We start from the raw sequence: 13,688 nt of genomic DNA, 5'->3' as shown, positions 1-13,688 counted from the left end.
CACGTGCGAAAACTAAAAATAATCGTTCTAATTTTATTTGAGAATTGAGGGGGGTCCACACACCAGGAACAATATCCTTGGAATCACTTTTAGAACGTTTTTCCAGTTGATGAACGATAAAAAATGTGTTACCTACGTATTTACCTTTGTTATAAGGTGGCTACTTCAGCTGCTTTTCACAATGTGTAGCTCATCATACTAGATAAAGATAAAACAGCCAGTCATAGATCACCCTAAAGGTGTACGCCTGAATTTTAGAACAATGGGTTAAAATAGGCGGGTTGTAACTAAAGGAGGTGTGTTTTGTGCGTAAAGGGGGTGGGACTGGAAGAGTTCCTCACCCTCGTGTGTTTGAAGCGGTCAGCTGAGCCCAACTTGTGCGGACGCGGCTCTAACCTCGTACAGCATGCAGGATCACAAGGAACACGTTTAACCCTGTGCACTGTTTGTCATTACAACGTGTACAGAAAACAACCCAGTTAAACACCCTCTCCTTTATTCCACTTCGCCGTTCTTTCCCCGTGAAGAATACAGATTTGGAGGTGAGTATTCCAAACTGTTTGGATGGATGATGGCTGTGTGAGAACATATGGTTTCGTGCTCATGCTAGATATGCGGATATAATTTAGGAACATGCATTTATTAAATGTTTTATGTAATCTACTGCCAAAACACACCTAGTAGCTCACATATTTCACAATAGGTTGGATTTGAGATAAGCTTGCAATTTATGAAAGCAATGCATGCATTCAAGTTTTATGAGTGAAACAAGTCTCGATCATAATCAGGTTTGCAGCCAGTATACCGGTAAAGTTTGCGCACGCGTGTTTACAAACAACTTGAAGAGTGGATGTATTTTTAGATTGTATTTATAGATTCACTTCTAGGTCGTGCTTATGTGAAGACATTTTTTCTTTAGGGCTGGCAAATCTTAAAAAAAATACTGGAACCGAATGGTTTACATGATGTGAATTTCACGATGTGAAACGGACAGTTTTTAACGCAGTACTACTGATTAAAACACCGCTGCTTTGTAAACAGCGCGAAACACACAAAGTCCAAAACTTACAGTGAATTAACCACACGCTCACACCCGACAATGTAGTCTGGTTAGCCAAATGAATGAATCTTGCGAGTCGGTTCTTTTTTACTGAAACAAAAACATTCACCGCCAGTGGAATAGCTGTATTCCTGAACGAATGATTCTTTAAACTCGGTTCACTGAAGCGAACCAACATCATAGAGCGCCAAAGTGCAATGTGATTTCAGAGCGAATGATTCTTATGAGTCGGTTCTTTGTAGTGATTCTGAATCAACCGGAGCGGTTATTGATTTATTTATTGACTTACTGAACATTGTTACTTTCGTCGTGTCTGAAGAGAAGCAAGGAAAGTTACTCTGTTATGGTACGTACATGTGAAAGTGTTCGTAAATGACTAGTTGTTTATATGACAGTAGTTAAAAATGTACATTGAGTTAATTTCAAGCTAATTAGTGGTAGTTTGATAAATGAAATGTTACTTCGTTGTAGTATTTTTATTGGTTTGCATTTATGCCACCTCTAAAATGTCTATGTAAACAAATCTTTTGATATAAATTTTTTACATTTATTTCTAATTTGAGTTAAAATAATGTTTTCTGGAATGGTTCCCATTCCTCATTTTTTTTTCAGATATTGCACTTTCGGCCTTAACTTTGTTTACATGCGTTTTGGACCTTATATTAGTTATAATAATCCAATTTGAAAGTGTAATGCTTGATCTTGATGTTCTACAGTGTGATATTAGACTATAAACTGCAACATAATCCATTATGGGATTGTGCAAATGTTTGATTTGCATGTGTCATAAATGCAAATGAGCTGTCTTTCATTTCAAACAGTTGTCCAAAGAAATTGTCCAGGAAAGTTATGTAATAATCTTGTGCGAGAGCTCTCACACACGTACACTAACACAAAGGAGCTGTATCTGTTTTCTTTTGTCAAGGAAGGAAGGGAAGTTGTTCGGTGGTTCTCTAACAATAGACTGGCCAAGTGCAGGGGTTGGATTTTTAAAGGCATGTTCAGGCACACATATATGAGTTTGTCATTCTCCCTCTCTCACACACACATCTCAACTAGAAATGTGTGGGTTTTATTTGGCAGAGGTTCTGCAAAAAGCAATGAAGCAAGACGACAACTCCAAATTGCTGCCTCCAGGGCTAGAGAGTTCAATTTAATGTCATTTCAGTTCACAATTTCATATATCTAGTGTTCACTAAGGGAGGGAAGAATAAGGAGAAGCTTGATAACATCATACACGTCAACATATTCTGGTTCAGATGGCACAGATTGTACCTTATTTCACTTATCCCCATATTTCTGGGCACTGGTTTTATCGTTAATGTTTTATCGTTAAGATGACATGTTAGATTAGTTATATGTATAGTTGTGTAATTAGTTGTATAGTTCGGTGTTTGAGATGTATCTTGATGTGACGTTAAGGTATTTGCGGCAGCAAAACAGCCAAAAGTTTTCATTTCTATTGCATATCTTGGAAGACAAAGTGATATCAGTTACCATCTTTTCCCTTGTTTTTCTGATTTGCAAGTTGTCTCCCACCGTTCTACTTTATCTGGCTATGTTCCCTCAATCTTTAGCACCAAATGTAAGCGTTCATCCTAAAAATAAACAAATCAGCATGCACTTTACAGTCCTGTGAAACAGCAGTTAGCTTGCTAAAAAAAGCGAGAGATGGAGAGAAAGAAATGATGTGAGAGAGTTGAGTAATAATAATGCACTATTATTAGCGTTGGCCACATGGAGTCTTCAGGGGGAAAGACAGAATAAGCAAAAGTGCAAAGATTTTGACTGAGAGAGTAGTGTTACATGTGCTCTTAATTTAACCGTTGGTGACTGATCCAAGACCCATTGTGTTTGTTTTGGTCAGACTTGCTGAAGTCTATACAAAAGTGGTTTCGGTCAATCCAAAGCTGGTTTATTTAAAGCAGGAGTTCACTAAAACTACGCATGAACCGTCATAACCCATCAAACTTCGCTGGCTTGCAGAGACAGTTAGTGGGAGCTCGTGTCAGTTTGCGTTGCGCTTCAGACTCTCCAGTCTGATTTTTCTTTTTCTCGCTAGCTCTTTTGTTTGTGTGTGGTCACACGGGTGGTCCATGTTTGATAGATTCTGACCTGATTTTGGAGTCTTGGAACACACACATGCCCAGCTGCCTCCGATGGACCGTCAGTCCGTCACAGGGCAGTAGTTCTTTTGATCTCCCCACCGTACCACTGCTGGCTTCCAAAGCTTAAAGACCTTCCATGCAATCCAATACTGCACAATGCACCACTCGTCTCCTTTGTCCACTATTTTCTTTAATGGTTGAGTGTCATGAACAGATCAGTTCTGATGGTTGCTGGTCTAACTTTCTAACTTTTTTTCATTTACAGCAAAAGCTTAACTTTTACTTTACTTATACCCTTTGAATCAATTCATGTTGACCATTGACCTGATTCACCCTATTAGCCAGGATTACCATTTAAATGTAGAAAACAATTACAGTACGTTTCCATTATCCAATGATAAATATGCAATATTGGTCAATAAAGGCCAACTTAGCTTGATGTGTAAAAATTGGACCTTGTCTTCAGGCAACATTCCTTTAAAGTTTTGGTTGGAGTGGAAGACTTTGGAAGTCTTAGAAGGTTCTGGGAAATTCCACCTGTCAGATTGAACTAAGTTCTATTGAATTTTTACTTGGGTATGTGTTGGTTTAATGGAGTTCACTTTCAGAACAAAAATGTACAAATAATTTACTCACCCCCTTATCATCCAAGATGTTCATGTCTTTCTTTCTTCAGTTGTAAAGAAATAGTTTTTTGAGGAAAACATTTTTTTAGGATTTCTCATCATATAGTGGACTTCTATGGTGCCCGCAAGTTTGAATTTTCAAAATGCAGTTTAAATGCAGCTTCACTGGGCTCTAAACAATCCCAGTCGATGAAGAAAGGTCTTATCTAGTGAAACGATCAGTATTTTCTAAAATAATTACAATTTATATACTTCTAACCTCAAATGCTTGTCTTGTCTAGCTCTGCGTGTACTCTATGTATTCCGGTTCAAGGCAGTTAGGGTACGTTGAAACACTCCCATCTCATTTTCTTCTCCAACTTCAAAATCATCCTACATAGCTGTTTTAGCTTTTTTTTTTTTTTGTAAAGTTTGATCTTCTTTGCACATTCACTTTGTAAACACTTGGCTGGAAATCCTGAAATGTTTTCCTCAAAAAACATAATTTCTTTACAACTGAAGAAAGAAAGACATGAACATCTTGGATGATAAGGGGGTGAGTAAATTATCTGTAAATGTTTGTTCTGGAAGTGAACTTTGCCTTAAAGTCTTTGCACACTGAGTCTGTAATTTTCGCATTGCGTTTTTCATATTCGTCAAAATTCGTCATGCACAGATTGTCACGCTGGCTCAGAATTGTTAAAACACCTCTCTAAATGCTTGCTACGGATGCGTAAACTTAGAAAATCGAACCTGATCTGAATTTTGGAGGCAGTGTGTAAACATGATTGACACAATCTGAGGTTGTATTTATTTTTAACGCGAACATTTCGGACAAGAATTTCGGACTCAGTGTGTAAGGACCTTTAGACTTAAAGAAATTTCTGATTAATTTTTTACCAAAATGCTGACACCCGGAATTTAAGAAAAATTTAAATAAAGTAATTAAATTTAGGTAATTGGAATAAATTACATATTTTACACATTGTTACTGCAATATCACTTTCAACATCAAACTATTTTAGGTAAAATTATTATTATTTTTTTAAATGATTATTTTTATTTATTTGCTTTTTTGGCCTTTTTTTTCTGCCAAAATGCGGTGCATCCCTGTCGGAAATGATTATTTTTCTGTCAGTAGCACTCCTAGGCCTGGTTTCACAGACGAGGCTTAGACTTAGCCAGGATTAGTCCATAGTTCAATTAGGAAATTAATGTAAAACATTTTATAAACATGTCTTAGAAAATCTTGAGACAAAACAAGGGCACTGACATATTTTAAGATTAATCAGTGCAATTTCTTTCATTTGAAACAGGTCAGATTTACGATTTAGTCTGGGACTAGACTAGTCTGTGAAACCGGGGGATATTTTTATTACTTAATCTTGGCTAAGGATGTAAAATATATCTCTGCTTATCAGTTATCAGACTATATTAGGGGTATTTTATCTATAGATGTTTCAAAGTATGTTTAAATTCAGAGAAATAAGTATTTTTAAGTAGTGTAATGGACCGTGTCATTGCGTCGCCTGCCAAAGATGTCATACACCCTTGATTTTCTGGTTTTATTTTGTAAAAAACATGGAAGACACTTTAATATGTTATGCATTTTATTAGACCGGTGACGAACGCACAAAATAGCATTATAACAGAACTTTCAACACACTCAGATGTATCTAGTATAATAAAACAGCGCTGCTTCTCCTACATATGCATGACTGCAAGAAGCAGACGTTTTTTGGGTTCTACGTCAGAATGCCAGATCCTGCGTCAGCAGCATCACACGCATTGCAGTACTCGTAAATAGCAGTGGAGACTGAAAAAATTTGTTGGATTAAGTCATTATTTTTGTTTTCTTTGCGCACAAAAGTATTCTTGTAGCTTCATAAAAGTACGGTTGAATCACTAACGGTTGATAAACGTTTTTGTTTGAAACGACGTGAGGGAGAGTAATTATTGACAGAATTTTCATTTTTGGTTGAACTATCCCTTTAAAGTTAATCTTAAAAGTATACAAAATTAATACTCTTCAATGTAATATTTAGCAAATCTAAAAATGTATATTTATTCATACTGTACATTACAATGTTGTGAAATTTAGCTGTAGCTTTTAAAATGGGGGTCTCCAGCCCTGATCCTGGAGAGCTATTGTCCTGCAGAGCTCATCTCTAACCCCTGTCAAACACACCTGAACCAGCTAATCAAGGTATTCAGGGTTGCTTAGAAAATTACAAGCAGGTGTGTTGAAGCACAGTTGGAACTGAAGTCTGCAGGAATGTAGCTCTGCAAGAGCAGGGTTGAAGACCGTAGAGCAACTGATTTTAGACTTTAGTGTTTTATTTTGAATAACATTGGGCATTACTCACCCTCATGTTGTTCCAAACTTGTAAAACCTTTCTTCATCTTAGGAACACAAATTAAGATGTTTTTGATGAAATCCGAGAGCTTTCTGACCCTGCATAGACAGCAACACAACAACGTATGACATGAATTTTATGTAGCTGCGAGCTTCGTGTGCAAAGAAACAAAAATAACATAAAACGTTGTTTCATGAATGCGCGTCGAAGACTGACATGGAAGAGAATAAGTTGTTGAATAAAGTTGTTATTTTTATGTCTTTGCACACAAAAACTATTCTCATAGCTTCATGAATTTACGGTTGAACCACTGATGTCACATGGACTATCAATGTCCTTACTGCCGTTCTAGACCTTAAACGTGGTAGTTGCATTGCTGTCTATGCAGGGTCAGAAAGCTCTCGGATTTCATCAAAAATACATAATTCATGTTCCGAAGATGAACAAAGGTCTTAGGGGTTTAGAACAACATGAGGATGAGTAATCAATGACAATTTTCTTTTTATGGTGTGTTGAAGCACAGTTGGAACTGAAGTCTGCAGGAATGTAGCTCTGCAAGAGCAGGGTTGATAACCGTGGAGCAATTGATTTTAGACTTTAGTGTTTTATTTTGAATTTATATTGACAAAAAAATCAATTATCGGTTATTGCCTAATTGGTGTCGGAGAATTTTAGTCCAGACATTGGGCATTACATAACAGACAGTTACACTACTGTAAATACAGCTAAAAGACTTCCATGTTTCCTTCTGAGGCATTATCATCCACGTAGATACTGAAGTCACTGAATTCAACACATGTGTACCACTTTTCACGCCAACATATTGATTAGCCCAGCTGTAACCCTGTACAATACGCTGTAAAGAGGAGCTGGATGAGGCATCCTGGCATTTCCCAGCATACATTAGAGTCAAAGTTGCAGTAGGCATAAAACTCAAAGTACCTTTATCCTTTTGTTTTTGGATCCATTTGACCTGGCTGACCTTGCAAAGAGCAATAATCATAATGCCTGTTCTTTCTCTACTGGATACTTACTTCCAAGCATTGATAGTGGTGGGTAACTCCTGATGTATATAAAAGATTTCAGTCTGAGAGGTTTTCTTGTTAACCTAATTGAGCGTTCCAGAAAGAATAGTACGACTCTATTATGAAGGAAAGAGGGCCACTTGACCTGTGTTTATGTACGTACTAAAGGGAGGACGAGGACGGGACACTCTTGGCATGATCATCTAGGCCTCGAAATTCCTGAGAAGACATGAGAGGCAATGGTGGGATCCGTTCACCCTTTTTAATTTGCCTCCTTGACAAGACCGTGATACATCAAGCATTTCACCCATCTCTAAACAATGAGTTTTCCCTCATAACAGCTTTGTGTATATTTCTCATCATCAAGTCGTGATAGTTGTGCTTTGCTCTATACACAGCGGTTCTTGTTGGTTCTTGTGCAGAGCGCTACCCAAAACACTGGTGGACCATATCGGTATGTGGCAGCTTTATGTAGTGTCTGATATCTTAACAATAACAGGTTGGATTACGTAACTGACAACAATAGAGCCTCTGTCAATCAGCACTCAAAACTATGGGAGGTGAAGATAAATGAACTGGAACCACTTGAACTTGGAAAGACTTTTTCCTCCTTTTTTTTGCAACGGATTTCAACATCAAGTTAGGACCTCCATCTCTCTTTATTCTTCGAATCACCAGATGATGCTGAGAATGAACTCTGGTGAACTCAAAAAACACGGAGGCAGTTACGGAAAGTCAATTTGTCATGCATCTGGACTTCACGCAGACTTTAAAACCTCAACCATAACAATTTCACAAGTTTCATCAGTATTTTCTATTAAAAATGACTTCATTGTTGTCAACCATGCACATGTGGTTTTTAGATTATGACACATGAGTTTAGTGTGTGGTGTTTAGTATATACAGATGTTTAAGACAATATCATGCTCTTTGAACAAATGCAAAGCTCCTTTCCAAGTAGAAATGGTTGACAATGTGCTGTGCTTTGACAGTATGCATTGGAAATTCATCCATTTTTTTTTTTTTACAGCCAAACACATTCAGATGGTTTTATTAGGTGTTTTAAGCAGCGTCTACTACCATTTGTGACCCAGGACCACAAAAACAGTTGTAAGTAACATGGTATATTTGAAGAAATAGCTAACAATACATTGTATGGGTCAAAATTATTGATTTTTTTATGCCAAAAATCATTAGGATATCAAGTAAAGATCATGTTCCATGAAGATAAATTGTAAATATTCTACAGTAAATATATCAACTTAATTTTTGATTAGTAATATGCATTAGTAGGATGCATGCATTGCTAAGAACTTAATTTGGACAACTTTAAAGGCGATTTTCTCAATAATTAGATATAATTAAAAAATAATTAAAAAAAATAATTTAAATAAAAAAAAAAAAAAAATATATATATTATATATATATATATATATATATATAAATATATAAATTTTTTTTTTTTTTTTTTTTTTTTTGCATACTCAAATTCCAGATTTTCAAATAGTTGTATTTCAGCCAAATATTGCCATATCCTTGCAAACCATGCATCAATGGATTAAAGAATTGACTTATGCCTGGTTTTGTGGTCCAGGGTCACATTTATAATGTTATATTAAAGTTCAGGAAGAGCATGTTTAGAGAATCAATTAACAAATTAAACTCAATTAGCATGATAGTAAATGTATATACAGCAAGTTTACCTTTGTCCCACAACAGTTTTCCAACATAACACTTAAATAACTATTCCTATCCCAGCTTGAGATGTGGGGGAGTTCTCTGGATTCAGGCTCCATTCCAAGCTTGGCGCCCTCCCCTCAGATAGCACACTGAATTTGTTCAATCTGATTTTATGTAACTATGAAATTCATGATAAATTGCATTTACCACCAATTTTATGATGTTTAATAGTAGTTTTTGACACACAATTCATTCATTGAAATTCATTGATTACTTATCCTCATGTCGTTCCAAACCCGTAAGACCTTTGTTTATCTTAGGAACACAAATTAAGATATTTTTGATGAAATCCGAGAGCTTTCTGACCCTGCATAGACAGCAATGCAACTAACACGTTTAAGGTCTAGAAAGGTAGTAAGCACATTGATAGTCCATGTGACATCAGTGGTTCAACTGTAAATTTACAAAGCTATGAGAATAGTTTTTGTGCAAAGACATAAAAATAACAACTTTATTCAAAAATGTATTCTCTTCCATGTCAGTCTTCGACGCGCATTCATGAAAGTACCACAACGTTTTATGTTATTTTTGTTTCTTTGCACACAAAGTTTTCTCGCAGCTTCAGAAAATGAATTTCATACGTCGTTGTATTGCTGTCTATGCAGGGTCAGAAAGCTTTTGGATTTCATCAAAAACATCTTAATTTGTGTTCCTAAGATAAAGAAAGGTCTTATGAGTTTGGAACTACATGAGAGTGAGTAATTAATAATAGAATTTTCATTTTTGGGTAAACTCTTTAAGGTTTATCAACCCTCTGACTAGTCATTTTTAAACAACCTAAGAGTGCGGTCTCAATCATCATCAATCAATGTATGTGCGCGAATGTGTGTCGCTTTTTTCCCTCTCTGTCAGTATAATGAGCTTGGCCATCGATGCGTAGTGGGCCTGAACGGTCTTTCAATGCTGGATGTTAATTTGGAGTTTTGGTGCTGTGTTCATGCTGTTCAGCTGCTCCAGGGTTGAGCCTTGAATCCAGTGTTGAGCACCACACGTTTGGGCTTACTGATCCTCAGTTTGGACTTTCATGCGGTGCTAAAGTACCCTGTCAAAAAGTGCTTTGGTGCTTCCAAGCACATTGGGTCAAAATGTTCTGGGATGGAAATCAAAACTTTATTTCAGTTTACTCTTTTTGTCTTTCTCCAGCTTGTTCCTCCGTTCTTTCCCAATCAGTTTTTTTTCCCTGCTCATTTTTAAAGCCCTACCACAGCACAGCCCCCATCTCCCAGCTCTCTTGAGATAAGTTTGAAATGGTGAAGTGATATTTTAAGTAGTGGATTCTGTCATGTAGCATGCTGTGTCAAACAAGCTGGCTGTCAAAGTGCTACAGCGGACAAAGTATTGCAGTCACAAACTGCCCATACCAGTATCAGTGCTTGATTGTTTTACCACATGCACTGATTAGTATATCTGTAGCTGTATACTATAAGTTGCCTTGCAGGAGCATAGGAACGAGTTGAAAAAATAAAAAAAAGTTTCATTGCTTTTGCTGGAGCACGAAAAACTCTCTGGATCATGCTGGAGTACATGATCATCTGGTTTTAAACAAATTTGTGGAGTTTGTACAGCTTGAGTGCTGCTTTTATTAAAGAGTTCATGAACTGAGAAATCAAATTTCCCTTAATCTTTTGACATAACAGGTCAATGTTCTATAAACATCCTGTAAGTTTCAAAACTCAAAACTTTCTTGTTAGTTTAAAAACAGCTGTAATTGAAACCAAGCTCAGAAAACCTCTAGTTTTGGAATATGCCAGTTTATGACACAATAGTGAGGCGAAAGCCCGTCTCTGTAGGCGAAGATCAACGCCTGCTTCTACATCACTGCCTTTTTAGCCCAGCCCAGTGATATGTGCTTGTAACAGGAGAGAGGAAATACTATAGAGACGCAAACACAGGATTACTCCATCAACACAATCATACAGATGTCATTACATGATTACAAGACACGGTATAGTGTAAGTTGTACAATTATAGTCTTTAAATTGCCTTCCTTGTGATCCTAACACCGTATCTCGAATTCTTAGAGTATGTCAGAAATAGAACAGGACCTAAGTGTTTTTTAGTAAAAAATTTTTTAAATCTCGTAATTCTTAATCAAAATGTCATAATTCGATCCTTCTAAAATTATACATTTTTCTCTGCTAATGTATGCTGGAATTTAGTTAGCTTGCCTATTTCTTAGAAAGCTCCCATTCAGCCAGTCTGTCTCCAACCGATAGATTGAACCAAGTATATACAGTTAAGGTCAAAAGTTTACATACACCTTGCAGAATTTGCAAAAAAGTTAATTATTTTACCAAAATAAGAGGGATATTTTTTTAGTACTAAAGACCTGAATAAGATATTTCACATAAGACATTTACACAAGTCCACAAGAGAAAATAATAGTTGAATTTATAAAATTGTTTATGGATCCGTTTGTCCTGAACAATTAAACTGCCCGCTTTTCTTTAGAAAATTCCTTAAGGTCCCACAAATTCTTAGGTTTTTCAGCTTTTTTGTGTATTTGAACTCTTTCCAACAATGACTGTATGATTTTGAGATATGCAACTCTTACAGAAGATTCAAACACTCACTGATGCTCCAAAAGAAAAAAACGACGCATTAAGACCCAGGGGTGTAAACTTTTGAACAGAAGATTTTTCTTATTTTGCCTAAATATCATATTTTTCTCATTTAGTACTGCCTTTCAGAAGCTACAGAAGATACTTGCCTGTTTTTTAGAAGACAAAATAAGTAAAATTTACCCTGATCTTCAAATTCAAAAAATTTTCACCCCCCAGCTTTGAATGAGTTTTGTTTCCTTCTAAAGCATAAGTGAACGTTTGAACCTTCTGTAATAGTTGCCTACTATTACTTTACTGTTTATATTTTTTTTCATCTTCGATAGCTGTTTCACTCAGATGAATGTCACAGTATGGAAGAAATTAAGTTCCTGACTTCTGTTTCTCTGTGACTTATATTATGCATGTAAAGAAATATAAATGGTAAAGAAAACAATCATGTTGTATCATAAAAATGCAAAATACAAGCATTTTGCATTATTACCAATATATGCATTTAACATTATAGCAGTGGAGTTTTTTTGAATCTCTTCACCAAAAAGATTTGTTTGGCCTATTACTGAATAGTTCATTGACTCTCTCTGCAGGTTACATTGTTAGACCAGGAGGTGGTGACAAGTGAGTAATTTGTATTATGAGTGACTCATCGTTCACTCAACTGACTCGTTCAAAGATGCCTCACTGAATCAGTTTGTTTACATGTTAGTTCAGTAAGTCCAGCGAATGAAAGTTTCCTTTGCAACACCTAAATCCATGAAAACAGGAAAGCTGTCGCAAGCTTCAAAGAAAGTGAGACCAAAAATATGAGTTTATGAGTCATTCCCTTAAATGATTCATTTAAAAAACACGAATTTGCAAAACAAAATACCACTTTTTAAATGTAAGTGTTGCAAAGTGGTCATCATAGTTTATTTTTCTTATTAAAATATTAAAGTCTCTCTGTTTTTCTTGCAGGCTTTTGCACAGGACATTGGAGGTGCATGTGACAGCTCACACCAGTTGCAGGGACTCTGAGTATGGCCTTAGCTGGATGCCCAGACTACTTCCTCCACCATCCAAACTACCAGGTAAACCCTATTTTAGCAGTATCTGCATTGCTTCCTCTGAAGTCTACAGAGCTTTCAAGTTCAGCAGGGCACTGTGTCAGTGTTTCCTGACTGTTCAAGCGGAATATGCATGGAAAACCTGAACGCTCACATGCACAAATCCTCCTGAACCAGCATGAGGAGACTCGTCGCTTCAGCACAGCAGTTCCCAAGAGTTCTGTGGCATGTCCGCATGCCTTTTGTCGCCATGGCGTTGCCATGGTGCTGCACAGCTGACATGCTGACATGCAAAGTGGCGGCTGTTGCTATTTATACCCGGGCTACGCAGTCAGCTCTCTCTGTATTTGACTCTCCTTATCTTCTCTTTCTGTCTAATATGATTCCTTTCGTTTAACTTTTATAAACTATCCAGCACTTTCAGAAACTGTTTCTTTCTCAGACCCTCCCCCCTATTCCCTACCCCCACCCGGGTCGTCTATAGAAGTGGCTGGTGCTTGTGAACGTGGCAGAGCTCGAGTGTATACAGTGAAGGCAGGGGTCTGGGCCGCCCTCCGTCTGTGGCCGTATATAACTCTGCAGGGGGTTTCTCAGAGCCACAGGCACCTGGCCTGGATCTTCCCAAGCAGGGGGGCAACCTAGCCCAAATATTCACTTTAGGCATACACAACTCAAGCACCCTGGCTCGCGCTGTGGTTCTGCTCTTTTTCTTTTTGAAGCATTTAAAGGGTCCATATTCTACTTTAGCATTTATTTATTATAGCATCATATCTCTTTGAAGAACCAACTTACTTAACCCTTAAATGCATGAATGATTCGCCAGTCATTATTACATATTCGGGTTCAACTTCTGCAATAGCAAAAAAAGTCTCTTGATATTTTAAGAACAATTGCAGAAGAATAAAATGAAGCGTATTTTGTTACCTTTTAAAGCTTAGAAGGTTTCAGTTTAAGCAGATCATTTTACCATTGCCGTTATTCTCAGAGCGCACTTCCATAGTACATTTAGCATCTGGCTGATATTCGCGATATCAACCATATTCTCAACTATAGTTTTGTCAATATTTTGATCACTGGCCACTTATTCACCGCATCCACCATTGAATTTATATTTTATTGCGTACAGTAATTCCTCTGACGTAGCATTCAAACCAGTTAAATTTTTAATGATGATCTTCTTTTGTTTTAT

At 36.8% G+C, this 13,688-nt stretch overlaps 1 protein-coding gene across 1 annotated transcript in view; it reads left to right on the top strand.

Annotated features, from left to right (window-relative positions):
* Positions 1–385: 385 nt before the first annotated feature.
* grb10a (growth factor receptor-bound protein 10a) overlaps positions 386–13,688 on the top strand; it is a 70,690-nt gene continuing 57,387 nt past the window's right edge. Inside the window, exons 1-2 of the mRNA XM_073823383.1 lie at positions 386–542; positions 12,411–12,523. Of these exons, the coding sequence (XP_073679484.1) occupies positions 12,473–12,523 (51 nt within the window). The 5' untranslated portion in view covers positions 386–542; positions 12,411–12,472. The remainder of the gene's footprint in view (positions 543–12,410; positions 12,524–13,688) is intronic.

Source organism: Garra rufa, chromosome 18 (assembly GCF_049309525.1).
Source record: "Garra rufa chromosome 18, GarRuf1.0, whole genome shotgun sequence".
Taxonomy (NCBI): Eukaryota; Metazoa; Chordata; class Actinopteri; order Cypriniformes; family Cyprinidae; genus Garra; species Garra rufa.
Note: the sequence above shows the minus strand (reverse complement) of the source record. Positions and strands in the feature narration are given on the sequence as shown.